Source organism: Echeneis naucrates, chromosome 17, assembly GCF_900963305.1.
Source record: "Echeneis naucrates chromosome 17, fEcheNa1.1, whole genome shotgun sequence".
Classification (NCBI taxonomy): Eukaryota; Metazoa; Chordata; class Actinopteri; order Carangiformes; family Echeneidae; genus Echeneis; species Echeneis naucrates.
Genome location: NC_042527.1, coordinates 9,550,268 through 9,578,087, shown reverse-complemented (window position 1 = coordinate 9,578,087; position 27,820 = coordinate 9,550,268). Strand labels below are relative to the sequence as shown.

Here is a 27,820-nt window from a genome sequence, read left to right as displayed (position 1 = left end):
TTTCTCAATGGATTTACTTTTTAACTTTTTCAAATCACTTTTAATAAGTGAATATATGACTTCTTTGTTTATTTTTTAATTCCATTTTTTTTTTTCATATTTATGATCTAAAATGGAAACACATTTGTGCCTTCAATGTGTCATTTTTTTATAATCTTTTCTCCCAAATGTTAATAAAAAGCTTTTTTTACCCTACTTGGCTAAACAATAGTGCAATTATCCTTTTATGAAATTGGCTTTAAAAAGCTTTTACTCCCCCAAAGGATGTAGATAAACACAGAGAGAAGCATGTAATCGCTCAATCGTAATTAAAACATAATAATCACCTAATAGGGAGCAGCGATTTTACCTGACAGCAGTGCTGTCGGTGCTATTGGCAAAATGAAATTGCATGATCGTCAGCTATCTCACCTGATCGGAGCTGTTTGATGCGACCCTGGTTGGTGCTTGTGTCCACGGGCAGGAAGTCTTTGAACCAGGAGATTTCCGGGTCAGGGTTGCCGCTTGCAGCGCACAGCATGGTGGCTGTCCTCGTCCGCTCCACCACCTTCAGCTGCGGACCCATGTCTATGCTGGGGAAGCCGGAGGGCAACAGGTCTTCTGGGAAGGAGAAGACAAGCAATAGATAAAGATTTTTTGAACTCTGGAAATAAAAAAAAAAAGTGGTAAAGTTAACATGACAAGGACTGCTCTATGTTTGTGCAGAGAGCCAAAGCCAGCCCTGCAGAGCAATAAACGTTCTGTGGTGACACCTAAGTCTCACTCACACGTACAATGATCTAAGAGTCCCCCCGCTCCCATTAGCATCCTGTAGTCCTTTGGGACGTGGAGACACTGGCAAGGACATTGAAGCCACTATATACTTCTGCATCAAAGCAGTGAGTCCTTCCTACAGCTAACTAGTCATTAGCTGATATAGCAGGCGGACAGAAACACAGCTGGATTTTAGTGTGTGTGTGACAAGCTGTTTCTACAGGAGTATAAACATACCGCCTAATCAGCAGGAGTCACAGTGCTGAGGAAAGAAGCACAATTCCTAGAAATCACTCGCGTTTCATATAAATGTGCCTTCGAATATGGTCAGGTCTTTGTAAAAGTTACAATAGTGAACAAACACAATCACAGTACCATAATACAATATTTTAACAAATAACCCACAAGACATTTTGCTGTTATTCATATGAAAAACACCATTGAAAAGAAGTAATAAGTTGGAAAATGTATATGACACCATCAGCTGTCAAGTTTAGTTTAGTCAGTGAAACGAGTGTTAGATGTACCGAAAAAAAAAAAAGAAAGAAAAAGAAAAAAGTAAAAGGTGGGCGATGTAGCAGGCTAATGACCACAAATATGAAATAGATCTCTCACAGAATTATTTTAGATGGACCTTTTAGCGCATGACCAGCCTGAACACAGACCTTATCTCAGTGGAGCTGCAGCAGAGTGATGACACAGAGCTGCTACACCAGACAGCCAAGTACAAATCATAATTAGAGTTCTGACAATAAGCTTGAGTTGGAGCATTTCCGTATGAAGACCGGCGGAGAAACAGAAGTCACTGGAGGAACTTGTTGAGTTCAGTGCTGCAGAAGTTGGTTGAACCATTCATTATTATTGCGAAATCTAACGGTTCACTTTTCCCACAATCGCTGTGATTAATGGGTGTATCTGATAAACACAAAGATTACAAAGAGTGATAGTGATATTGTTTTCAGGATTGTGTGCCTGTCCTTTTTTGGCTACAGGTAAGGCACAGTTCACATATTGAAACCAAGTCGCACGTACACAAACATGCGCACACACACACACACACACACACAAAGAACATTTTTACATGGAACCACAGGTGTTTGGTGACTGTGGCAGTGAACTGTGTTTCCTTTTGTGGTGTGGCTCTTTGTTATGAGCTGGTAATGATTCCTGTCTAATAACTATGCAGAGAGCTACTCAGAAACAGCAGCAGCAATTAGGAGCTGGGATCAAGAGGAGGGGCAGGGCACTGGGGGTAATAAGGACTTGTTAGCCGTAATTGTTAAAATGTACCAACGATTAGAGAGGCCGATCTGGGATGTGTCTGCATGCGTCTGGATATGTCTGATTATGTTGGGGGGCAATGAATGAGTGTGTGTGTGTGTGTGTGTGTGTGTGTGTGTGTGTGTACATACTTGTCTCTTCAGCTAGGTTCTTATTAGCATCTTCACAGATTTTGTGCAAAGTGTGGAATAATGTTCGGAGACACCTTCACACACATCCAGGAAAGGCGCACACACTCACATGCACTTTCTGTTGAATGGGATTAAGTATCTCGGTGACAACAGTCCAGATGGCCAGACACATAATCAAGCATCCATCAGCCCTCCTGTTTCCTGCTCTCCTTGCCCTTTTAACCACTTTATCTCTCTCTACATACACACAGACACCTCCCCCATACCTGCAACTATAATTATATATTCTACTTTCCTACAGCAGCTAAGCAATTAACAAGATGGCAGTTTACTTGGCTAATAAATCAAACCCACAGGAACATCTTGATTGTCAAGCAAAACAGAACCAAGTGAAAGTTTACTCGCTTGCTTGCTGGAGCCTGGCATCGCTGACAAATTTGGAGCCAAACACAGTCCGAGATGCAGACCGCGGCCACGTCGACTGTCTGTGTGTTTTTCCTCTGCTCCTCTCCTCCTCCAAGCCCCCCTGCAACCTAACCACATGATGGACGTGCACCATCTGTTTCCACAAGCTCTGCGATGGGGATGAGAGGCTGAGTCGAGATAGGATCTATCTCTCTCTTTCTCTCTTTCCACAGTCATCACCTTTCTGAGAGACTCTGTCAGGTAGGAATGTCAAGCGGCTCCTGTTGCTGTGGGCAAGAAGAGGAAGGAGAGGCGAAATGCCATGAAGGGAAAAAAAAAAAAAAACTGGGACGATGTTTAATCTTATGATTATACTGTGATAAGGCCTCATACAGACACAGGGGGACCACCTTGACCCTGCCTCCAACCCTCCCGCCTCTTTCCTCCTCCCTAGCACCATTCCTGAGTGATCAGTGTTAATGAGACAACACAATGCAGGCCAGTAGTAGGTCCATTGATGAAACAAGCAGGAAGAGAAATAAAGGAGGAGGGGGGAGATCGATGGGCAGGTCAGGAGGCAAGCTCCCCTAGGGATTGGAGTATGCTAGGCCTACATCTGCTCTCCTCTGCCCTCACCCAACCCCACCCCTCTCCTGAGAGGGTTCAGATGGTCTTTTTATCACACTGCTGGCTACCACTACACGGACTCCCTGGCTGTTAATTACAGCGCGGCGCTGCAGTGAGCTCCGGGCGTGTGCATGCATGTGTGTGTATGTGCCTGTGTGTATAGGTGTGTGTGCGAAGGAGCAGGGGGTTCAACTCTGTATTCCTGTCAGGTCTTTACCAATGCTGCAAATATAGAATGTAGGTGGACCTTGAACTGAATCATTAGGGAGAGAGAGAAAGACAGACAGACATTAGGGCAGATAGATAGACAGGTTGGCGGCTTCTTGAAATAGATAATGGACATCGCCTTGATCACACTTTTCCCCAAATGAATCATTTATCAAAAATGCGAACCACTATGCAAGGGTATCACTTATTTTTCATCTCCTGGTCAAAATGATAAGATGGTCTATGGAAAAATGTGCCATGTGTATACAAACTGTCTGTGTCAACAGCGTTTGGGGGGACATTGGCAAAGACCATGCAGCATTGTTCCCTGGAGCTTTTTGTTTGTGCGTATTTGTGTGTATCAGGAGTTTGAGCGTGTACATTTTGGCCTGGTTGCATTTGCAGAAGGGCAATCAGGGCTGGTGCCCAAAACCAGTCAGTGGAGCCAACCAGATCTGGGCAAATATACAATTCATTCGTCTGCATGCACAGAGACACACAGAAGCAGAAAGGCACACACACAGAGTCAAACACATAATGCATACGACACAAACAAACAAACATGAATCCAGGTTTTCTCTCACTGCCCTTCTTTGTATTTCCATTTCACATGCACAGCTACCCAAACACAGATGCACTCACATGCGCTCAAACTCTTCCTTCCACACAGAAAACCACTATTTGCCCTGGTTAAGAAACAGGTTGCCTATTCATCTTTCAGTTCATTTCAGTGGGGAATGGCACATGTGCATGAAGAAGCCTGAATAAAAGGTGATCTCAGGGAGCTTGATTCAGGATTAATCTGCCAGCTCTCAGCAGCCTTCACAGGCTGTAATGCTTTGACTCCCATAGAGTGCAGGAGGGCTGAAGGGGAGCACTTTAAATGCTAATAGACCTTTATGATAATGCCACACAATACAATGCAGAATCAGACTTTGCATCGTAGACCAATCCCACCAGTAAACCCACGAGTCCCCACTATCGTGAGCCCGATTGTGCCTCACCTCACAGATCCAGCAACTGGGGACCAAAACACAAAACATCATAATCCCATACGAAACACTCTATTACATTAAAACATGCATGAAGAATGGACTGTAAGGAAAAGAAGAAATGAAGGAGGGAATAAAACAGTGAAGATAAGGGAGTATATGTGATGAAAGAGCCAGTTCTCTACTCAAGGAGTGTAATCCTCTTGCAGGCTGAGTTGATATTGGCCAGGCTGCCAATGCAGCAGACGCCTGGGGGGAATCACTGATCTGACTCTGTTGTTCATATGGAGGGTGTTTGCCATGGTGGCAGAACATCTCTCCTCCCCTCTCTATCTCTCACTCTCTTCCTCCCCCATCCCTCGCCTCCCTTTCTCATAAAATGGGACACTGGGAGGTGAGTATAATCAGGATTACTCTGCACAACCTAACCACATATACATACAGATATAGACAAACACAAACCCCCTAAATGAAGAAATTAATGTGCCTGCATTTGCACATGTACAGCCATGAAGGTTGCACACACACACATACACACGCACACAATCACGCACTTCACTGCAGTGATGAGAATCTCTCGCCCACCAGAGGTTTTCAAAGCATGCAGAACTGCAGATATTCACATCTCCTGAAGGCGGAACAACACAACTGCAGTGTCCATAGAAAAGAGCAGTTTGGATTGAAAGGCGATAGGGTGGGTTTTGTAGGTGGGATGGAGCAGCTGAGAGTGTCTAAAAATGCAAAGGGAGGAGAAGAGAGAGCAAGAGTCCGGATAGATGGCGAGGGTCAGAGAGAATAAATGGCAGAGAAAATGAAAGAATGAATAAAACAAGAGAGAAGAAAGTAGAAATGGACATTGCTGTGGGCCACAATGGAGACCGCCTTACTGAAAGACAGACAGATATAGTGAGGAAAGGAGGAAAGAGAGAGGTAGTCAGATAGGTAGGAGTGGGTAATGGGATAGGAAGGGTGATGTGCGATGATGATGGTGAAGACGCACTAAAAGAAAGATCTCCCTGACCATAACCTACCGCAGCTCCATCCATTAGGTTGCCTATAGAGTGGCAGCCCATATCCTGTGGCCAGCCACAAGCCCCTCACACTGTACAATACTGCTATTAGTGTCGGTCAACCGTTAGACAAAATGATGAAATGGAACACATCAGGGGATGAAAAGACTTTTCACTGGAAGGGTTTGGTCAGTAATGGAAAACCTGAGGTTGGTGAACCTTTTCTCTGATGATCCATGTTTCGAAAAGACTGACCCAACCTAATAGTTGGTAGATTGGGTGTCTGGCCTTGGAAGAATACTGCCGAATAGAGGAATGTAAATATATAAAGTCTTTCATTAAAATTGTCTTGATATAATGATGCAGATACTAATGGAAGAGTTAACACGATGTGGAAAAATGTGTATAATTCAGAGTGTATCTTATTATCAGACTTCAGGAATCTTTGCCTCTGCTGGCATCTGTGCGCAGCCTGCCTGCACATCCTGCGTCCGAAGCACTAAATCCCTGCAGCTAATAATGCTGTAAATGTGGCTGATTCTTATGGTCAGATATTGCTGTTATTCATAGCAGCCCAATAATGTGTTTACTGCACAGACTAGATCAGCTGATTGGGAGCAATCAAACCCAGCTGATTCTATTGTCACTGAGGGGACTGGGGCATCAGGGCGCGGGGATCTCAGCAGGCGAAAAAAAATGACACAAACCGAAACAGACACACAAACTGGGAGGCTCGCCCTTGAGGTGTAGTTTATGTGGTAATGTGCTTTAGATTGGGGCTGTGTGTGCAGAGATGATGGGCTGGGTAACAGATGGACAGGAGTCTATTCCCTGGGCTACCAGCCTTCTGTTAACCACACAGCCCTGCCAACTCCACAATCCTCTTCCACTGCCTGTACTTCTACACCTCCTCCGCCACTCCTCCAACATCCCATTTCATCTCTATTGTTTCGCGCCATCCTGTTGTGTTACTTAACTTACCCCCACTACCTCACCGTCCATCACACCCCTTTTCACCTCTCTTCAACCTTTTCTTCCCTTTTTTCCCCCATCTCCTCCCCACTTTCCCCCTGCAGAAAAAGGCTTGTCTGCCAAACCCAGCCCTAATCCCCTGATTTTTCTTCATGTAGTAACAGCCTGAACAGCCATCCCTCTATTTCTTCATCTCTTCCTGCTGTGCTAGGCAAACGGCCAGCGTTTAGATCCCAGGCTTGCAACCACACTGCAGCAGCTTCAATTTATAGCATGTTCAAGCACGACACTTGCTACATTTTCCCAATGCAGAGACAATGTATGTTAGATTAACTGGCCAGGGAGCTCGGTGATTACACCAAACTGGGTTCCTGAAATACCCCTTTGCTTGCACACTAGCTAGCCCTCTCTGTGGCCAGATCACGCTCTGTTGCACTCTGAGGAACTATAAAAAGAACAGTTCGCTGCAGCCTGCTGTGGCGACAGGGTGTGGCACGGCTCTATTGTCACATCTACAATTGACAGCACAGGGAACCGGGGACGGCAGCCAAAGTGTGCATGTGGAAAGAAAGCACCACTCAAGCAGAAAAGGATGGATATAGGGTGTGCGTGCATGTGGGATTTTATGCCTCACCTCTGATAATGGACAGCTTTGCAGTGACGGACACCTCCCCTTCAATGTTGCGTGCCACGCACTCGTAGGTGTTCTCATCTCGGGGTGCTCTGAGTGGTTGAATCCTCAGGACAGCACCTGCGCCTTCATCAAACTCTATGGTCTGGTCAGCCAGAGAACCACAAAAAATCATGTTTGCATTAGAATAGTAAACTGTAATTGTACGTGTCTTTTTACAGCAAATTATAACAATAACAATCACAGAAAAACCAAAAAAAAAAAACAAAAAAAAAAACAAAACTTTATTGACCTTCCAAACAGGTCAGGAACAGATACAGAAGATGTACCTGTACACACAGTGCTGGCTCTGGTAGCAGTGTCATTCACAGAAACACCTCAGCAGGATAGAAACTTACCAATATAGGGGGAGTTGGATCTGGATCAGCTGGTTGAAATGCAGTATCTCTAAGTATTAAGTAACATTACTGCATCAATATACAGTCAGGCTTCTACTGAGCAGTAGGAATTATCATCCGCGCAGTATTGCATTACAACTCAATAGGAGTTGTGTCGGTTCTGACACAAAAAGTCAGAACTGACACAGTTCTGACTGATTACATTTTATTAATAGTACAACGTGCAATATGTTTCAAATGTGCGCTGTTATAAAATCAGGATTATAAAGAAATGTAAAGAAATTTGACAAACATTTTCTAAGCTGAGCAATCAACACATTATACCTTACTTATCTGTGGCATGGTGTTAATTCATGATCTTAAGAGGTGTTGGAAGGGATTAAGTATCTCAGACCTTCTCAGATAATTTTCATAATTCAAAAGTGGGCAGCATGGCGGCATCGTGGTTAGCACTGTTGCCCCGCAACAAGAAGTTTGTGGGTTCGGTTCCCAGCCTAGAGCCTTTCTGCTCCGAGTTTGCATGTTCTCCTCGTGCTCTCATGGGTTTCCTCCGGGCTCTCCGGTTTCCTCCCACCGGTTAACTGGTTAGCTGCTGAATCTAAAAAGTCTGTAGGTGTGAGTGTGAGTGGTTGTTGGTCTGTCTGTCAGTGTGTGTTGGCCCTGTGATGGACTGGCGGATGGTGTACCCCGCCCTCTCCCAGTGAAAGCTGAGATTTGCTCCAGCACCCCCCATGACCCGGAAAAGGAATAAGCAGTAGAAGATGAAGGAATGAATAATTCAAATATTGAATGAACTGTTTGAGAAATATGGTTTTAGTGTATCTAGACTAAACAACTTTTAACTATTTATATTAAAACATTATCTAGTCTCTCGAGATTAAATATGGTAACAAAAAGAGACATCATAACAACCACAGCAATAATAATTTACGATTCAGAAAGGAATGTATGTATTTCTATATAGCTGGATATTCATGCTACTGCTACTGGATATACATATTTGTATTTGTCATGTTAGTACAATAGGATCTGAACACTGTGCACTGTGACAACCACCTCGATACGCTGAGAGTTGACCTTCTTGCCCTTCTTGTTCCAGTAGACAGCAGGTTTGGGATCTCCAGTGGCCTGACACACAAATGATGCCACACCCCCTGATACTCCAATCTGGTCTGTGGGAATCTTGGTGAACTTTGGGGGAGCTGAGTGAAAGAGTGAGAGAAATAAAGCATGAAAACTAATACTTTTAGACCCAGAGGACATCAAACTGACTCCATAACCAGCAGAAACGCCCCCACTGACCACGCCCCATTTGACTCTCAGAGACTGGTCAGGTTGACTCGTGCTCTGTTGGCTAAGTGTTGTGCTTACTTCCTGTGTATCATCTAGAGGACATGCTGAAGGACTTCCTGTGGGTCATAAATAAAAGATGGGGTTGGGCTTCAGAGGAACATCTCTCTCTGTCTGTCTCTCTCTCTCGTTGCCTCTCTGCTTCCTCCAGGGCAGGCTACCCTCGTAACTACTGCAGCACAGGCTGTCATGACACATGAGTATTTCACAGGTAGGAGAAGTGTTGGCTGCCAGTTCTTAGCATATAACTGGATTAAATTCATTAATACCAGAGGTGTCATTTTCTGCCTGCAGATTTTGATGATCTTTAAATTGGGTACATTGAATGCAAGAAGAAAAGAATAGGTAGAAAATAACCAATAAATAAATAAAGTAATTTTTACCGCATTGCAGTTGTGTGTCCACTACTCAGATTAGTTTGGGTTATACCACTGTTATTCAGAAATTATTCATTTATTTCTGAGTGAAGTGTTATGGAGGGAACTGTGTTTTGAGGTCACAATAAACTCTAGCTTTGAGCATCAAAATCTAATTAGCTCATCCATGACTCCAAGTGAGAAAGTGTGCCAAATTTGAAGACATTCCTTAAAGTTGTTATTGAGACATTATGCTCAGATGATCCTAAATCATGGCACCTATATAGATATGGATGTAATGGTGGAAACCGGTAATTTAAATAATTGTGAAATGATTAAATGTTGACAATGGGACTGATAGCAAAAGCAAATGTATAAAAACTCCACTTCCAGAGTCCAACAGGCAGCAGTGGGGAGAATCCCCTACATGTTCAGTCCTGCGCTGAAGTGGAAATTATTAGTCTCCTGCTGCGTGAGCTCTGATGTCTTCCTTGGGAGGCATGGACAGACTGAGAGGGGTCGTTCATGATGCTGAATGGTTTCTGCAGCTTCATCCTTTCAGACACGTTAAACAGTCTCTGGTTTGAGTCAACCTTCCTAATTAGCTTGTTCAGTCTGTAGGCATCAGCTGTGTTTACTGTGCTGCCCCAGCACATAGAAGATATTTTACTATTTGAGATTATTCTGCTAACAATGTATTAATTTAGGGGTAGCCCGGCAGTGTAGTGGTTAGCGCTGTTGCCCCACTAGAAGATTGCGGGTTTGGTTCCTGGCCTGGGGCCTTTTTGTGTGGAGTTTGCATGTTCTCCCTGTGGGTTTCCTCCAGGTACTCCGGTTTCCTCCCACTGTCCAAAGAAATCATGTTTAGGTTAACTGGTGACTCTAAACTGTCCGTAGGTCTGAGTGTGAGTGGTTGTTGGTCACGGTCTGCCTCTGTGTGTTGTCCCTGTGATGGACTGGCGACCTTTCCAGGGTGACCCCACCCTCGCCCAGTTACATGGGATTGGCTCCAGCACCCCCCACGACCCGGAAGCAGATACGCAGTAGAAGATAAATGAATAACTCGTCATTTATATCTTTGCCTTCATGGACGACGTGAGGAGAACTAATAAGTTTTGTCTTGCACTTGATGCAGGATGGGTATGTGCAGCAGCTGCCCTCTGTAAGAAAATAGCAATTTCCAAGTCTGATATTGCGCCAACAGTACTGAACCTATATTTTTCACAGTGGCTGAGTCAGATCAATCAACCAACTTCGTGCACCCACCCTTGCTATCAGTCTGTGGCCTGTTGCCATGGTGCCCATTAAACTCCTCCTCAGCTACAGAATCACTGCTATCCATCAGGGCGAAGTCAGGATGACCCTTACCATGGCAACCTGGATCCCTCCTCCCACTTCCCCCTATGTCTGGATGAGAGAGGTCCTGCTGTGTTGATTCACTTCTGCTCTGAAGACAGAACACAAACTACAAAAAAAAAAGACTTAAACCAAAAAACAGAAATCCTTTCACTAGCAGATTTTAAAACCTGTTTACAAATTCCTTCCTATCTCCTTTCGGTTCACTGGCTAGCAGCCACACAGACTTTCCGATTTCACAACCTGACATTAATAGTGACTGGAATAACACAATGTCGACAGACTGCTACTGTCCCTGCTGTACTGTGGTGTGCTTCCTAAAACCCCCTCTCTGAATGTCACAAATAAAGTATTTTCATTTTATGCTTGTCATAATCCTCAACAGGAAGAGGCAAAAAGCTGGTACAGCATAGTCAATCAGAACAAATTTATGTCCACCATTTGAGGGCTCAAGAGCTGTGTATTTCCTGCCAGCTGGACTCTTAGAAAGCCATATTGACTGTTGCGCAAATAGCCCTTTCCTCTTGGCAACAATATAAGAATGTGAACTATCAACAATCCAAGAAAATGTCATGGTAGAAGCCTGTCTTCTCCTGACTATGGGATTATGGATGAATTTCATGTGCTTCTTCCGGCTGGAACATGGGGTTCAGTGGCTTTATGTTGAGTCTAAAATGCTTTCTGTGGTCTGTTAAACGCACTTCAACACCAATCCTCGTGCAAGACTGACCCCACTGGCACAGTTACCACTTAAGCCTCTTCTGACAGCCAGGGAAAAGACCCACAAGGCGCTCACTCTGGACATTGGATTTGCACTCAGAAAATTGTTACGACTGGAAGGCTTCAGAAAGCTCCTGGAAAATGAAGGACTAATGAGGAGACTCAGTCCCCTCAATAGTAGGTTTTACTCCGTTCTAGTGGACCAGTCAGATCTACCGCTGATCCACCGCTGGTCTGTTTTTAATGAAACACTTTCATAGCCTGTGATCATCTCACTGATTGACTAACGACTGCTGTGCTCAGATGTGACAGGGACAAGCAGGTAGACTAAAATAGTCTAGTCAGCACACCATGTGGCACGAAAAAAGGTTTTAGATCTTAGAATTTTTTTAGGTGGGACTGAAGACATGCAGGTTTACTTCATCATTTTGGAAAAGTTCTTTTAGAAACATTAGCATAACTGTTGGTTAAAAAGTTACATTACAGTCTGCCTTAAAAGACTTCACTTCGGGCAGAGGTATTAAGTGCAACCAGCTGTGGTCTGACAAGCCTTTAAGCCACTTTTAATAATGCATCTTTTCCTGTTTGTGTGTCTTTGCTGTCAAGCCTGTTTATGTCTCACAGCCAAATGTGTGCAACAAAAAATCTGTTATCCAAAGATAATGAGACAGTTGGGATGTGCTGTGCAGTTTCAAAAAGAATTGCAACAGGGTAACAATGATTTGTGGGCCCATTTCAAACAGGATGTGAATACTGAGGACTTAAGCAACATAAATTCATTTGCATGGTTCTGGTTGTGTTGTTTGTGTTTGAACATTAAGTGTAGAGGTCATCTTTACAGAGGATGTGTCGGCTGTTCAAATTTCCCAAGATACATTTTTTTTTTTTTTTGATCTTTCAAAAAATTCTTTAAAAACCATTCGCTAAAACAGGGTGTGATGTGAAACAGTAACTGGAGACAGAACATCTGCTTTCCGATTAATGGCTCGTCATTGTGAGTTTTTTCTGTGCTTTATTTAGAACAAATATATAAGACCCTAAAATATTTCAAAAATCCATTATTCAAAGGGTTCAAAAGTTTAAAAAATGGCAACTTTGTCAAAAAGCAGTGTAGTATATCTGGTATTTCTGATGGTTCCCCTCTGATGTCTGACCTTTGGGTAATTGGTAATTGTGTCTCTGTGTGACTTTGCTGTCAGCTTCATTTCTATACAGCAGCTGGGGAGCCTTCTCCAGACTGTTCCCATTTGCTGTGTGCAAAAATCATTAAGCTCCACTACCCTTGCAGGGTAAGCTGAGAAGAATATGGTGGGGATCTGCAAAAAAATAAATAAATAAATATATATATGCATTTTGTTGGGGGTTTTTTTGTTTGTTGTTTTTTTCTTTTCAAAATTAAAATTTAGGTAAGAATGACTGTATTGTATTAGATGTATCAGTCTTGACTGAAGGACACTCTGGAATCCAAACATCAGATTCCATTGGATTCCTGAACAAAGCACTGAGTTCCCAGTTACCAATTAAGATTTTTTGGAATAGATCTGAAACCACCAACACAGAAAATGTATCGTTAATGGAAGAAAAGTCAACAGCTCATTTGTATGTTTATCTTTGTTTTTCTTTGCTGCTAATGTTGAAGACACAGGGGAGAGGAACAATCTGTTCTGCACAAATACACTGTAGGTGGTCCAGAGGCAGAGACTGTCAATCCCACAATTTCAATCTGCTGCATAGTTCTCCCTCCTCACTGCATACAGAAATATTTCAAAGATGACGTCAATCTTCTACAAGGCCTGTGGCCTCAATTGGTTATATAAATGGAAAATTAAATATACATTAGACAATCCCCACTCCTAACAATCATAAGTGCTATCTCCATCTTTATTCTGTATAAGCTTTCAAAAATATTTTCAGAAGTGACAGCTGAGTATGAGCATGTGTGTGTGTGGGTGTCTGTGGGCGTCTGTGTACAAGTGTGGACCGCTGAGGCAAGAAATCTGTGGAAATGTTATCAAGGAGATGATGAGAAACATGTTGATGGGACCTCCCGGCTTATCAAAACACATTAACAATGCCACAATCCAGAGCATATGAAGTAACACACACACACACACACACACACGGACATGGATGTGCAGTATGCACATACATAAAATGCAACATATATTCACACTTTTAAGCATCAAATTAATGCTGACAATAAACCAGCTGTCATCCAACACAGAAAGAAGAAATAATAGTACAGCTAGTTGGTCGGTATGTAGTGTGCCGTCTGTGGTATATAGATATATTTAAGAATATTATCAGAGAATCGAGAACATATAATCTATATACATTCCCTCTATGCTGTATAGCAAATGTATAAAGGGAGTTTTTACAATTCGTTAGCTGCTAGCCAGCCAGTCTTTTGTGTGTATGTGTGTGTCTGCATATATCTTATTAGCGAGAAAGACAGAAAGTAGATACAGTAAGTCGTACCTAATGCTCCACACACACTGCTCAAGGGGCTGGTTAGCAGGATAATGAACAGGAGCAGCATACACAGGGGAGAGGGGCTAAGGCTGAGCCCCAGGATAGGCCTCCTGGACTGGGCTGGAATTCCACCTGTCCTGGGCAGAGGCATGGCAGGCACCACCTTGGGCAGGTTGGAAATGACAGAGATATGTGTAGGGCTTCACTCAACAGGGATAGGCACTCTGCAGACACACAGGAGAGGGGGGAAAAAAAACATTAAGGTCAGCTGTTACATATGAAAGGCATATTTCTTTAACCTCTGACTCATCATACTGCTTTTAAAGTCAAATGTCAACACACCACAAGGATAGATTGCGTCATACAGATGCAGAGAAAACATCCACATGGAAAAAAAAAAAAAGGAAAAAACAAGGAAGATTTATGCTAATGCAGGATTAGGACTTTCGTAAAGAGCACTTCTGATTTGGGATTAACCGTGCAAGCAGGCCAGCTCTGACTGAACTAATACCTGAACAATAGAGCCACTGTTCAACAACTTAGACAAGAAACAGGCCGAAGTACTTTCTCCGTGTACTGCTTCTGTATTAATAAGTTTCCTTTTTTAGTCAGCCGTGAAATGAGCTGCAATGATACATTTTTAAGGGTTTTTCCCCCCTCAGACATCCTGATAATTTCATTTTAGCTCTGGCCTAATTCCTTCTTAGTGTTCAGTATTTTACTGCTCCGCTGGCACATAAAAGTGTTAATGCAATAATACATTTGGAGTGTGCCACTATAATGAAAAACACTAAAACAAAGAGGATTGAGGGGTCAGTCAGAATGCAACAAAATTCAATAACTGCAAATGTATGAGGAGCTGCTGCTGTGATAAATTTTCCCTCCCCTGGTTAATCCGTTGCCTTGGGTGGGATCACCATCAGTGTTTTCGCTCTTTCCTCACATGAGCACATGCAGTCGCGCACATCTTCAAGTCTGAGCATAATTCAGCTCTGTCTGCTGACAGAGATTTAGACAAGCTGTGCAGAAGCTCCCTGTCTGGGAGTCAATAACTCCTCAGTCCTATCAAGCCCTCGCGGCCCCCTCCCCTCCGCCCGATGTGTCAGAACGCAGGTGGGGAGGCCAAATGAGAAAGGAGCCTTTGTTAACCTGTCATATATTACACACATACACGTCTCCCTTCCAGTACCATTATGGCATAACATATATGCTCTCGGGGAGTAACGGTATGTATTCAGATGTGACAGGCCCCATTGTGATGTGTAGATAAATATGCACAAACACCCATAAACACACTTTCACCCCGACATACACTGATGAACTGGCAGAAATGGAGTAGCAGAGATTCGGCAGACCTTTACTCGACTTTACTAAATGAAAGAGGCATTTCTGGTGAGTTACATATTCAAAGGCTCCTCCAACCACTTATTGAGCTAATGACCTGCTCAAACACATTACTGTCTGCCAGTCCCTACACTAAAAATAGCTCATCTGAAAACATGGCTGTCTATCTGATCCAGGCTCTTTTTCTTGCCACTCTGCCCTCATCTTATCAAACACTGCATAATAGACGTTGAATAGAAAAGCTTTCTGCATCCCCTTTCAATTGAACAATGCGATAAGGAAAATCAGATCAGAGCTCATTCAAGCACCATTGGCAGCATGTTAAGTAAATTCTCCTCTTACAGAAACTCAATTTGCCACCGTTAATCTAACTAGAGCGACTGCTCTGTGTGGAGCCACACGGCCACTGAAACATTATGCGCTCCTCGTATGTTGCAGAGTTTGATTCCTCCGTCCGGTGAGCTGGATTCACAGTGACCTCAGTCTAACCCGATCTCATTCTCCGATTATTTGGCCGTACCTGTTGTTTTCACCTGCCAGCAAAGCCCTCTCTGTTCTATCTCCATTATAGTCCCTCGCCCTCTATCTAATCCCTAATCTTACCCTCATCTCTCTCCTGTATTAGTCTCTGTAGTCCTCCAATCTCCTCTTCTCCCATCTCTTTTCATCTCCTTCCTCCCATCTCCTCTCCACTTCCCTCCTCGACTCCCATTTTAACCTCTGCTCTTTTGATGCCAACTCCTCTATGACATCCAATCATTCATCTCCTTCCCCTTTTATACACACTCTAAACCCTGCTTGTATCCAAATCCACTTCCTCTCCCCAGCTGCCCTGCACTGGCTGCTCCAACTGTTGCTGGTCCATTGACACAATTCAAACAAAAGCGCCCAGAGCATACAGCTGTGGATGTTGAGGGAGTGATACAAAGATACAACTAACCCTAACCCTAACCCATAACCATACCATTCCAAGCATGTTTGGACTTGTGCAATCGTAACTATATGCAATAACAACAAAAACCCGCTTCCTCTCCTCACATGTAGCCTGAGTGCAGTGCAGCCACTTTGCTTCTTGACGAGAAGCAGGACTCAGAGGTGTGACCATTCTAATGGCTTGTCTGCAGCCTCCGGAGCCCCCTCAAAGACAGCACAACCTGCTCTTCTTAATCATCTGGCTCGGTGTTCAGAGGGAAAACAGCAGGGGATAGTCTTATTACCTTTTCAGTGTGACAACACAGATGGTCAGCCAGACAGATAGATTGATGGGGATACATGTGCTATTTATTGCAGGGGAGCAGATAATGACACCGCAGCTCAGGTGGTGAAATGTACACCGGTTATTGTGTTCCATCAGCCTGATGACATAACATTGTTTAGGCGGCATCCAACCTGCACCCACTCCGCTGGGGCTCCTCGGAGGACGACATGTTTTGTTTTTCTCACCTCACCCCTAACCTGCAACCCACCCACCATCCCCCACTTTTACCCACGATGCCTTTTGCAAAAAGTAGGTAGAATTGGTCTCACAAGGCTTGTCTCCATGGCAACAAGTTAGGAGCACTCACAGGCAGACCCAATATGTTTCCTGCAGCATCATGCTAGCTGTGAGATTGTGCACCTAACAGGAAATATTCTTTTTTCCCCCCATTTATTACTTTTAGCTTTAGTTGTGTTCCAGTGTTGAGCAGGTTTAATGCATGCATGCTGTGAAGCTTGCAAGATGAAGTTTTGCAGAAAAAAAAACCCCAACATGTTCTTTTTGGATTACATTTTATGGGAAACATGATAGATGTGCAATGCCCTTCAGTGTTTTTCGGGGTTGAGGAATAAGATTGCATCCATTGTCAATCTTCATTCGCATTTTTCCCCACTGATTCTCACACTTTGGAATTTTTTTCAGCCCAAAAAAATGACCTTCTCTTGAATAATGCATGGCTTTGTGTGTCAGTTTAGAGGGAAAAAGTTTAAGATTGCTTGTACTGTCGTTTGTCCTCATTCACATATTTCCAGAGATTCTTACACAGAGAATATTTTTTTACCCACAAAAATAACCTCATCTTGAATAATGCATGGAGTGGAAAAGTTTGGAGTCAGAATTGTGTATTAGTCAGATGCAAGCAGGGGTTGGGACTGATATTACCTCATGTTTCCTATGACCCTGGGCCCTGTAGGCAAACGACACTCCAGAATGCGTGCACAAATACACACACAAAAATGACAGATGGCAAAGCATCATGGGGGAGATTGGCACTCACTCTCTCACACTTCCCCTCTCTCTCTTAAACACACAGCCCACGGACACACAAATTTACAGACACACACACACATGCAAGAACACATACACATTGAGGATCAGAGGCACAGGATGAAGCACGGCTTACTGCAGGCATGAGCTGCACTGCCCTGGTTACATTTTTAGCTGTGGAAATAAAATATGTGAGGCTCGTTTCTAACACGAAAACACACCTGTCACTCAAATACAGTGATTCTTTGCCCTGAATATAAATGAATCTGGAGACTTGGGTGCTTCACACAATATCCCGGAGACTTGATTACTGCTGTGGGATGCTTACTGTGGATGCTGTTCAAATGCACGTTTGAACAGTGGGAAATGATGAGAAATATTGACAGGCACCAGTAACATTCCCAACCAAAAGCTATAATTTTCATCACTTTTATAAAACCATAGGCTGAGTTTCAACTGGAGTTTTAAATTATACCACAGCTAACAAATATGACTCATGAACACAGAATAATCACACCAAACCTATAAACACAGGGAGCAAAACCCACATTTATAATTAATTGCTTAAAGCAGAGCACTGCTGAAACAAATTACAAGAGAAAAACTTGTCACCAAAATAGATTCTCACTGTTATATTTATTTATCCATTCAATCATTTGTCCCAACTGTTTTTATTTTTAAGCTGATGTTTCTTTAATATAATCTTTGTGGGGTTTGTTTGGCTGTTAGTTACACATAGTGGAGGCATCAGTCTGAGTTCTAGTAGACTGTGATTTGCAGTAATAAATTATTCACTATTATTTCACTTAACTAAATTATGGATGAAATTACTAATTCCACATCAAGTAATTAATCAAAAATACCTTCAATGATAATTCATTTTTTGAACAAAGTGTTTTGTTGTGAAATAATAAATCATTCCATTGATGACTAAAGTCATCATATATATATATATATATATATATATATATATATATATATATATATATATATCTTGTGCAAAAGTGGTTTCCAGCCTGAGTGAGACTTATCTGGTTAAATGTATGTATAAGAATGATGCATAAATTATGACAAAATAAAATTCAGTTTTTAGAGTTATTTTTTATATTGTAAAGATTTTTGGTCATTTTCTGTCTCACCTCTTCATTGGAGGGTGGGTGCAGAAAGTATTCAGCTGTGGAGAGTGCGTTCTCTGTATGACTGCGTTCATATCTCTCTTTTATGTATCTCAAGTTGAAAGTTTCCTTTTATCCTTTTATACTCATGTATGATGTGATCCTCGGAAAACCAGCATGATTTTCTCATTATCATGAAATAATGATAACCGACTCATAATAATAGCCTTCTTGGGATCATGAAAAAACAGAATTTTAAAAACTTGATCCACCCACAGTCTCTCACTGTATGCGTCTCCCTGGCAGGGAGCATGAGTTTTGCTCTGGGTCATAATTTAATTAAGTGATCACCTACAGCAAACGGGGGGAGAAGACCCAAATCTAAGATACTTGAACAAAAAACTTCTGCTTATGTAAGAATTTATGATCCTCAGCTCTACTTTCCTTCAAGTGAAGAGGCTATTAGCCTTTCACACTGCACAACATTAACATGGCACTAAAATTACATGCCAGCAACTTTAACTTATGATTCTTCAGCTGTCAGCTCACTGCTCCCCACTTTAGATTTTATACTTGATTCAGTTTTCGTTCATCAAGTCTGTTTCACAGCAGGGACAACACACGGTTTCAAGATGAGGAAAGAAGGGAGGTGTGAAGAGAGAAGCGTGACTGAAAACCTCTCCTGCTTCAATATTAATATGCTAAAACAATGCAACTAAGTTTCCTTTGACCTCAATCTCTGGATGTCTAGGACACGGAAAAGCTTCAGCAAGCACCAGCAATGGTGCAGCAAATGTACACCCACGCATCTTAAAGGGACTCCAAGGTCAGGGAAACAACACATCCAGAAAGATGCATCCAGTAATGAATGCGTCGGCTTCAGAAGAGCCCCACAACAGATGGGCTGGCTTCTGCTGAGCAGGAAATGTATTACCAAATGGTGTAAAAGTACATATAGGGCAGATTATAGGAGGGAGTCGGGACAGGGATGTACAGTTGAAGCGTTTGTAGGTTACATTAATCTAATTTGGTCACAGGAAGTTAAGAGTTGGTTCTGCTGAAATGATAAATGTAAAAGTCCATTTTTGCAAAAAGAACCTTTCCTTTAACTGAGACAAAGAGGCATAATGTTAAGCCCGTTAAATACAGCAATGTTGTTGTATATAATATTAGGTTACGTTATATTAAATAAAAAATTTTCTTTAATGTCAATTACAACTACTGATGTTTTAATCAGCTGCTAATATGTTGCCACCTGTTTTCTGCAGTGCCACTTTCACTCACACACGCTTTTACAAAATGGGGCAAGTTTCTTTTCGCTTAAACTGGATTTCATTGTGTCTTCTGAGGAATATATTATGACTATTATGAAAGCTTCACAGATCAATAATATTCTGTATTGAAAATACAAGGCAGATAGGCGTGCTTCTCAGATGCAATAACAGCTGAACATTGTCTATATTTTATAATTTTTAATAGCAATAAAAAATTCAAAGCATAAGACCCACTGGAAATGAGCCCACAGTGTAATGATTTAACATGTCCCAAATTTGGTTTAAGCTGGATCTATGCCTAACAATGTTGGGTGAAAACCTTGCAGCTTAAATTTCAGCAATTTTCATGCTTTCAAATAAGTTACAGGATTACTTGCTGCTAGGCGAGTTGAGTCAATTTTCAACTCCTTAGGCTCAGACACGTCTTTCAAAGCCCTTAGGAAAATGCCAAAAATGCATCGTCACCCAGCTAAAACATGGCTGTTCTTTTTTTTTTTTTTTTTGTCTTCCCGCAAACAAAACTGACATTTTACAAATAGGGCTTCACCCAATAGGTGAAGGTTTTCACCTAACAACAGCAGAAGAACAAGATGTGAACACATCCACATAAACACACCTACATCACACTCACTCAACTGAAACGGCAAAACACGGAGCATCCAAACAACCAAACATATTTCGTAATTTCTCCCAGCGACCTCCCCCTCTGTCTCTGCGTTGCTTGCTCTTCAGAGGCTTCCGATCTTCTGTGTACTGGCTCATTACGCAGGCTGATGGTTGAGTCCTTGTCAACTCACTGTCCAATTAGCATATCTGAGGCTGGCACATACTCTTATCCTAGTGGGAGCGAGAACTGTATATACATACTGATGTCCACATAGTTATGCACTTACATGAACACCCCTAATTGTTAAACAACTCTGACATATGAGAGAAAAATTATGTATATTATTCCATTAAAGGGCCAATTCTGAATCACTAAGATATAGTTTCTTTTGTACATAAATTTAAAGACTGCCAATAAATGTATTCTGAATAGATCACTGTATCCCTTTCTATTTATCTATCTATACATCTTAGCATCAGCTCTTAATTAATGTTCATTGAGTGGCACACACTCAACACACAAATGAACCCCCCCCCCACACACACACACACACACTAAAGAAAGACAGTAGTAGCCAAGTCACACCGAAGCCAATTAGTGAGCTTCTCCTGGAGCGGGACGAAGGCTCCCTGGCAACAGAGAACACCTTCATCTTTCTTCATGTCACTGTCATCATCCTGGTGATCATCATATTTCAATTGTGCTTCAATAATGAAACATGCCAGCCATTTTCTCTCCTTGTTTCAGCTGTTTAGCACAGCCTACACACCAGTCAGCAGACTGAAAGTCATGTTGTGTGAAGCAGATTGGAGGGCTTGCTGATAATCTTATAATGAGGGTGATAACAGTAGCCCGGAGAAAGACAGTGCTCTGTTTTAATAACCTCATATTGATAGACCATTCATACGCAATCATCCATTGGGGATGTCGTTAATGTAAGCTCCATAGACATCTACAAATGGATTCATCTTTATATTGATTTATCGAGAGAAAATCATCCTCTACATGCATTAGAAACACAAACACACCTGGCACAAATCTACAGTTCTACAAACTGATACGCTCTGTTCATTCACTGCAACTGGAAGCACCATTGTTTATGGAAAATATCTCTGGTCTCTCCTGGATGTTTGTGAATTTTCTGGAGACACATTGCCGTGCTTGCCCAGGATCCAACTCTCTCCTGTGTATTTGTGCTGCCATGGTATCACTAATCTACCTCTGTCACATGACATGCCGCTCCGCAGAGACCTCATCAACTCACAATTGCAACAGTGTTCTGCAACAACAGTGAGATCATCTATCAAAGATTAACACACATTTCACCACTCTTTCATAATGTCACTGGTATTTAATTGAGGTCAATGTAAAGCATGAAAATATAGCTGAAAATGCTGATCGCTGACAACGGACACAGCCTTTAACAGATCAATCAATAGCAGCACTGATTTCTGAGGCTCTGTGTGCTGGCAAACAGATCCTATTTATGCAAGACAGGCAGCCAGCCTTTGCAGCTCTCTCACTAACCAGCCATTGCATGACTTCCTGATGGAGATGAGATTTGTGACGCCAAATGAATTTCTCCTTGAGGGGCAATAAAGTTGTGAATGGAATTGAAAACAGGAGTAATGGGGTCGAAAAAATGCATTTGTCCTCCGTCTCATTGCTGAAATCAGATAGAGTATGTTTCTGTAAGTGAAGAGATGAAATGCTTGTCAAGGGTAACACACTTGTGCAAGGAAGCTTTCCACCGCCGACTAGCCATTACTCTCACCTCTGTCAAACAAATGCTTAATCTAACCTGGCATCTTGTGTGCCTTGGAGACAGAGTCATTCGGAAATGTCACAAAAAAACAAACAAAACAAAAACAAAAAAACAAAACAAAACAACAACAAAAAAAAATCAACACCAAAAAACCCAAATGTGGGGCTCTCTTTGAGCGCAATGTAACTGCGTCTACGCACAAACATACACAGACTGAAGAATATTCCTGCTGACCCCGTAGAGACTCCAGTCTTACATCTTTTAAGTTTTCTGTCTCTGAGTTGTGGTGATGAAACACAGCTGTAAGCTTCCTGGAAGTTGTCACTTTCCTATCCTGTACATTAAAGGTCTTTTGGTAGAACAGAGCTGTTTCACTGATGCAAGAAAGACACTCTTTCACTGGCTAATGGAGGCATGCCAAAACCTTTTCTTTTCTTTGGGTCTGTGGAGCTGACAGGGCAGAGTTGTTTTAGAATGATGACAATAAAAAGAACCAAATCTACATCTTAAAAAAATCTTATAATGTTACTAACAACATGTTACACGTGTCTAATGTAGAATTACTCAGATACATACATTTTTGCACCTTTTATACAAGATTAAAACGCTAAAGGACTGCTAAAGCTTTGAGAGTCCTGATCTACATATTGGTCAGGACAACAACATGCACATAATGGCAGTGTTTACCACCTTAGTTAGTTTTAATATTCACTAATCAGCATTAAAATGTATTGTGTAAACTAATGGGACTGCCAATTTTTGTAATCCTGTTGTAGAGGTTGGAGAAATTCTAAAAAATGATCACCCTAATAGATCAAGAATCAAAAGCTATAGCGCTAGACTGGCTAAAAATTAAGACATATTCAAACACATGCTAAGTGAAGTTTATCATATGCTGTTGCTTTCCATGTAATGCATAGCACAGTGACATAATAAGAGTTAGTTGAAAATGGTAGACAAAGGGGCATGCAATTTAGTATTTATCCCACAAATAAAACAATACCACATGCTGAAGGTCTTATTCCTATGTTGGCACCTCTCCAGCCCAAATGAAACCAACTTTCAATTTATACACTGAAGAGGAGTATCCAAGAGTCCAAAATACTCTTGAGACTTGTCAGCAGCTAGAAGCAAAATTCAAAGAATATTGTGGTGTTTGAACATTTACTTGAATCTACATGCACACTTCAAAGTGGATGGTGCCCACATTTTCTCTAAGTTCTGATTAGCTAATGTGTCTTCTGCTTTGTCAGCCATCTTGTCAGTCAGGCCCACCCTCCTAATGACTCCTGTCAGTCAAGCAGGTAACTGTTGAGCCCAGTCAATAGCTATACTTCCTCCTCCCATGATTGGATAATGTGCTGTGTTCATCAACACTTTTAACCACATTCAGCGCAAATGTCAACAGAAGGAAAACCAAAGGAAACATGTCTCTTGTCATGTAAAGTGGAGAAACCTCTACAGAGGAGCGATTCAGCAAAACTTCAGCTGATAAAAGACAATAACAAGATCTTATAATGGAGGGCAAGACTGAGTTGATTGTTGATTGTTGTGGGTTGAACAGGGGACAGCAGCAGAGAAACTACGTCTTCTTTGCATGAGAGAGGAGATTGAGATAAGGAGGGGTAAGCGAGAAGGTGAAGATGTCTTCGGATGTGGCAGTTGTGATGAAAAGAGAGGCGAATGACTGAAGACAAGAGGTGGAGAAAAGAGGAAGAGAAGAGAGGTAGTGGAGGAGTGTGCATTATTCATCCCTGCTGACACATCAGAATCTCTGATTCATCTGGAGAAGGGCATCAGTCAAGTCACAACCTATCTCTTAGCCTTCACTCATATGCACACACTGAAACACAGACATATGATGCGCGCACATACTCACACTCACGCACATAAACAATTGCGAATGACCTCTTTGCTGAAAATGGATAATTATGGGTCTGGCTCACTTTAGAGAGTTAAAACAGACTGAGATGTGTCTGCACCAGCAGGCTTTAGTTAAGTTTTGATCCAGTTCAGGTACTGTCTAGTCCTTGGCTATGTACATATAATTAACCTATTATCTATGTAACTGGTGTACTTTAGTTCACCTACAGCTGAAGTGGGCAGCAGTGGTTCAGTCCCTCCAGGACAGGCCTTATTTTGTGATTGTGGGGGCCTAAAATGCCTCATTTTGTGGCAGCTGTTTCAAAAACCTGTGGCAAAAGTTGTGATGTTTTGAGATCTAAATTCTTCCAATAAAGATGCCTCACCACAGAATTTCAACAACTCGAACAAAGTATATTTATTTGCATATTAAAATCTGTTACAGAGAAGATTTTTTAACACCGACAACAATTTACTTTTATCTACTGCACGTGGAAGGCAATAATGACATCCCCAACTTTGGTCTACTCTCACGTCAATAATTCAAATTTTTAACTCCGTCTTAATCTCGTTAACAATCACAATCACACACACACACACGGCCAACAGTTGAATCGAAAGCAACTGGATTTAGGATTTAGGTTGGCACTGAGGTTAGACTGAGCAAACCGATTTTCGGTGACAGTCCCGGATTGGGGTGATCTCTCCTCGGTAAAAGTTTAACGGGGGAGAAAAAAAAGTTTCGCGCGCAGCTTCAAACTCGAGTTATTACGGTAGCGAGTTAAATTAACGTGCTAATGTTACTATTAGAAAGCACGTGCGTTACCCGATACAGAATACGCAGCAGAATTATTCACTCTTGGTTTCTCCGCTTCAGTCCACAACGTGTTTTGGTCGATGCGCATTTAGTTATTTATATATTGATTGATTGATTGATTGATTTACTGGAGCCAGAAGTGACTGTGAGAAGTTGGAACTCTTACAGTTGAAATCCAGTTCAATTCACTGTGGACAGAACTGCACCAGACAAAAGCTTTTAGTTTTTTATCATCAATAAGTTAAAAATTGCTCACAATTATACACAGACCACCATAAATTTGTACAATTTGTACTAACTATTGTGGTCATGTATCATAATGTATGAGAGATTCTCTGGTTTAGGGGGGGAAAAAAAAAAAAAAAAACCTTTAATTCAAGTTACAATTTTACTGTGCATCCTGCAAGTGTAGTCGAGGAAGAGGAATGTCCCTGGGATTTCTTCTTTAGGGTTTTCTTTATCCCATTTTAGGCTCTAAGATATGTGTTTTTGTAGCTGTTTTTTGTGGAAAATTGTGTTCAAGGATTATATTGGCTTACTAGACGCAAGTTTCAATATTTTAACTTGCAGAAAAAGTTTTGCTCCTTACACTACACTAATTTTAACCAAGATCAGGCCTAATGGCTTAATTCTGCATGCTGTGTGCACTCCACAGCCTCTGAATAAACAAGAGAAACAAAAGCTCAGTGTTAGCAAGCCTCTGAAAAGGTCAATTAATATCATTTCCTAGATAACAACAAAGTTTCTGTCTGTTTGTGATACAGGTGGCTGCGCTCCCAGCATCAAAGTTGCATGCCTTGATCGTCTCTGTCCTTATGGTTTATGGGTGCAACAAAGCAAATGCAGAGTGTTCGCAGAGAGTCTGACTAAAATCCATAGATGTGCATAGCATGTAACACAAAGAGGGAAAGCAGAGAACGGTGCAGGCAGGGTGAGGCCGCACTGCGAATCTGAAAATAAGACTTCATTGAGGCCTTTGACTTGAAACCAAAGCTGCACCTGTGGGAGCACACGTCATCTGGCATATTCAAATCTGGATAGATCTTACAGTGGTATCACATGGAAGGAGCAGGAAGCTATTGAGACCTAGGGTTGAACCCTGAGAAATGCTATTTAAAGGAGTACATGCCATTACAGATTTCATAAACCTCTCCTCTGAACAGAACCTAGATGAATACCTGTGGGGCCGAGCATCTCTTGGCTCATGGAGGGGAATATTTGATCTGTTTCCCAAAGACAGACAGAGAAAAATTTGCCAGTCGAACTATTGTGCTTCCATACAACGACTTTTCCCTGTCAAAATAATGCAAATACCTGAAACCTGGTCCCTCTCATGCAGCAGGAGTGCCTTATGTGTTATTCTGTTAGGCAGGGGACTGAGCTGAGAAGACAGGAAAAAAATCTGGGCACTGCTAAAGAGAGGAATCCATGTGTAAAAATGACTGATTAAAATAATTAGGGATATGGTCTGGAACAATAACCAGCAAACGTACGGTGCCCCAGGAAAAATTTCCCATCTGCGTGTGAGGAGGAAGACCTCCCTTGGATTCACCACAATAGTGCAATTTTACAGTTTCCACAGGGCACACAGCGGAAATGTAGAAAACCTAAACGAGCATTTGAAGTGTACACGATTAAATCCCAAACAAGCAATAGCTCTCGGAAAATGTGTCAGGATGAATTGATGTATCATTAAATTACATTCTGCCTGTATGCGTGAGTGGCTGCATTAACTGCAAATCCTGCTGCGTATAATTATAGTCATAGGAGAGGTCTATGAACAACAAAACACTGCCTACATGTGCAGATGGGCTTGTTTTAAGTAATGCTCTGGAGTAGCAGATGCAGCCACCACTCTATTGTCTGGAAAACTGTCTTGCTAAGTCCATCCATCCTGCCACCTGGTACCTTTAATACCAAAAGAAAAATAACGTTTATATTAATTTAATAGCCTATATGGGTTTATTCGGTCTCTGATCGCTTCCTCAAAAGTGATGTGAAGACATTATCATAAAAAAAAAAAAAAAAAACACACCATACTTTGCTATGGCTTTAAAATGTCACTCAGTCTTAGAGCTTCCTCTGACTTCTCAAATATCTCTGAAATCTCTTGGATTTGTGTGTTAATGGATTTTCTCACGAGGTCTGGCATATTATTTGTTGTCTCCATGTTTCCTTTTCTTCCTAAGACCTTAAAAATCTGACTAAAGCACAGAACTCGATTTACCTGGACAGCGTTCTTACATGGACATCAGAGAGAAGGCACTTTAAACGAGAGTGGATGAGGAACAAAGGCTTTGCCAGCATGCCCGGGTCCCCCATGCTACCCAGCCAGCAGTGGGAGAGGGGGGGGGGGCGCATTCCCAGTGCTGTTGCCAGCCAGCCTGATCTGCACAGCCCCGCGCTCTGCCTTCACCCAAACGGAATAACAAACTCTCCACTGATGCTGGGCTGGAAGAGGAAAGCAGCAAAGAACACACTCGGTCCCCTGAGGAAAACTAAACGGTGAAATTTCACCCGGGCCGGCCCTCATTAGTTTCCGAAAGGCTATTGGGCAAGTGGAAAAGAAGCCGTCTGGGTGGGGTGCACGGCCAAAAAACATGACCTGGGTGTTGGGATGCTTGCTTACCTTGGTAGGATGTGCTCCGTCTTCTTCTCTGCCTGGCAGATTCATGTGGGTGGATTTGCAGCTGGAAGCTTCCCCGGAAACAGCAAGGATAAATGTAATCCAGTGGCAGCAGAGCTCCACTCTGAGAAAGGTCTATCTTTGTGGAGGATGCATGCACACATCGCCGGTGCCCCCCCCCCCACTCCTCCTCCGCTTCCTCTCCGCCGTTCTGGATGTCGACCGACCTCTCGGGAGCGCAGCGGGTCACAGCTGCTTCTCAGCCCTTTTGTCGGGAGAGCATTGCTGGTCGGGCGGCCTCAGATACTGCTGGTTGATGTCATTGATACTCCCTGCCTTCTTCCTCAATGCCCTCCTCCTTCCTCTTCTTTCCCCTCCTCCCCCCTCCCCGCTGTCTGTCTCTCTCTCTCTCACCGGTACTCTGTCCCTCCCCCTTCATATACATGACGTGATGCAGGGAAGATCTCCAATAGCAACCGTATCCCCCATCACCTCTATTAGCC

At 42.4% G+C, this 27,820-nt stretch overlaps 1 protein-coding gene across 2 annotated transcripts in view; it reads right to left on the bottom strand.

Moving 5' to 3' along the window:
- ptprsb (protein tyrosine phosphatase receptor type Sb) overlaps window positions 1-27,480 on the bottom strand; it is a 60,036-nt gene extending 32,556 nt beyond the window's left edge. For both annotated transcript variants that reach the window (XM_029525440.1, XM_029525441.1), the window contains exons 1-5: window positions 27,321-27,480; window positions 13,668-13,885; window positions 8,464-8,609; window positions 7,013-7,154; window positions 412-600 (exon numbers count right to left, since the gene is read on the bottom strand). In XM_029525440.1, the coding sequence (XP_029381300.1) occupies window positions 412-600; window positions 7,013-7,154; window positions 8,464-8,609; window positions 13,668-13,812 (622 nt within the window). In that variant the 5' untranslated portion in view covers window positions 13,813-13,885; window positions 27,321-27,480. The remainder of the gene's footprint in view (window positions 1-411; window positions 601-7,012; window positions 7,155-8,463; window positions 8,610-13,667; window positions 13,886-27,320) is intronic.
- Between the last annotated feature and the right edge of the window lie 340 nt (window positions 27,481-27,820).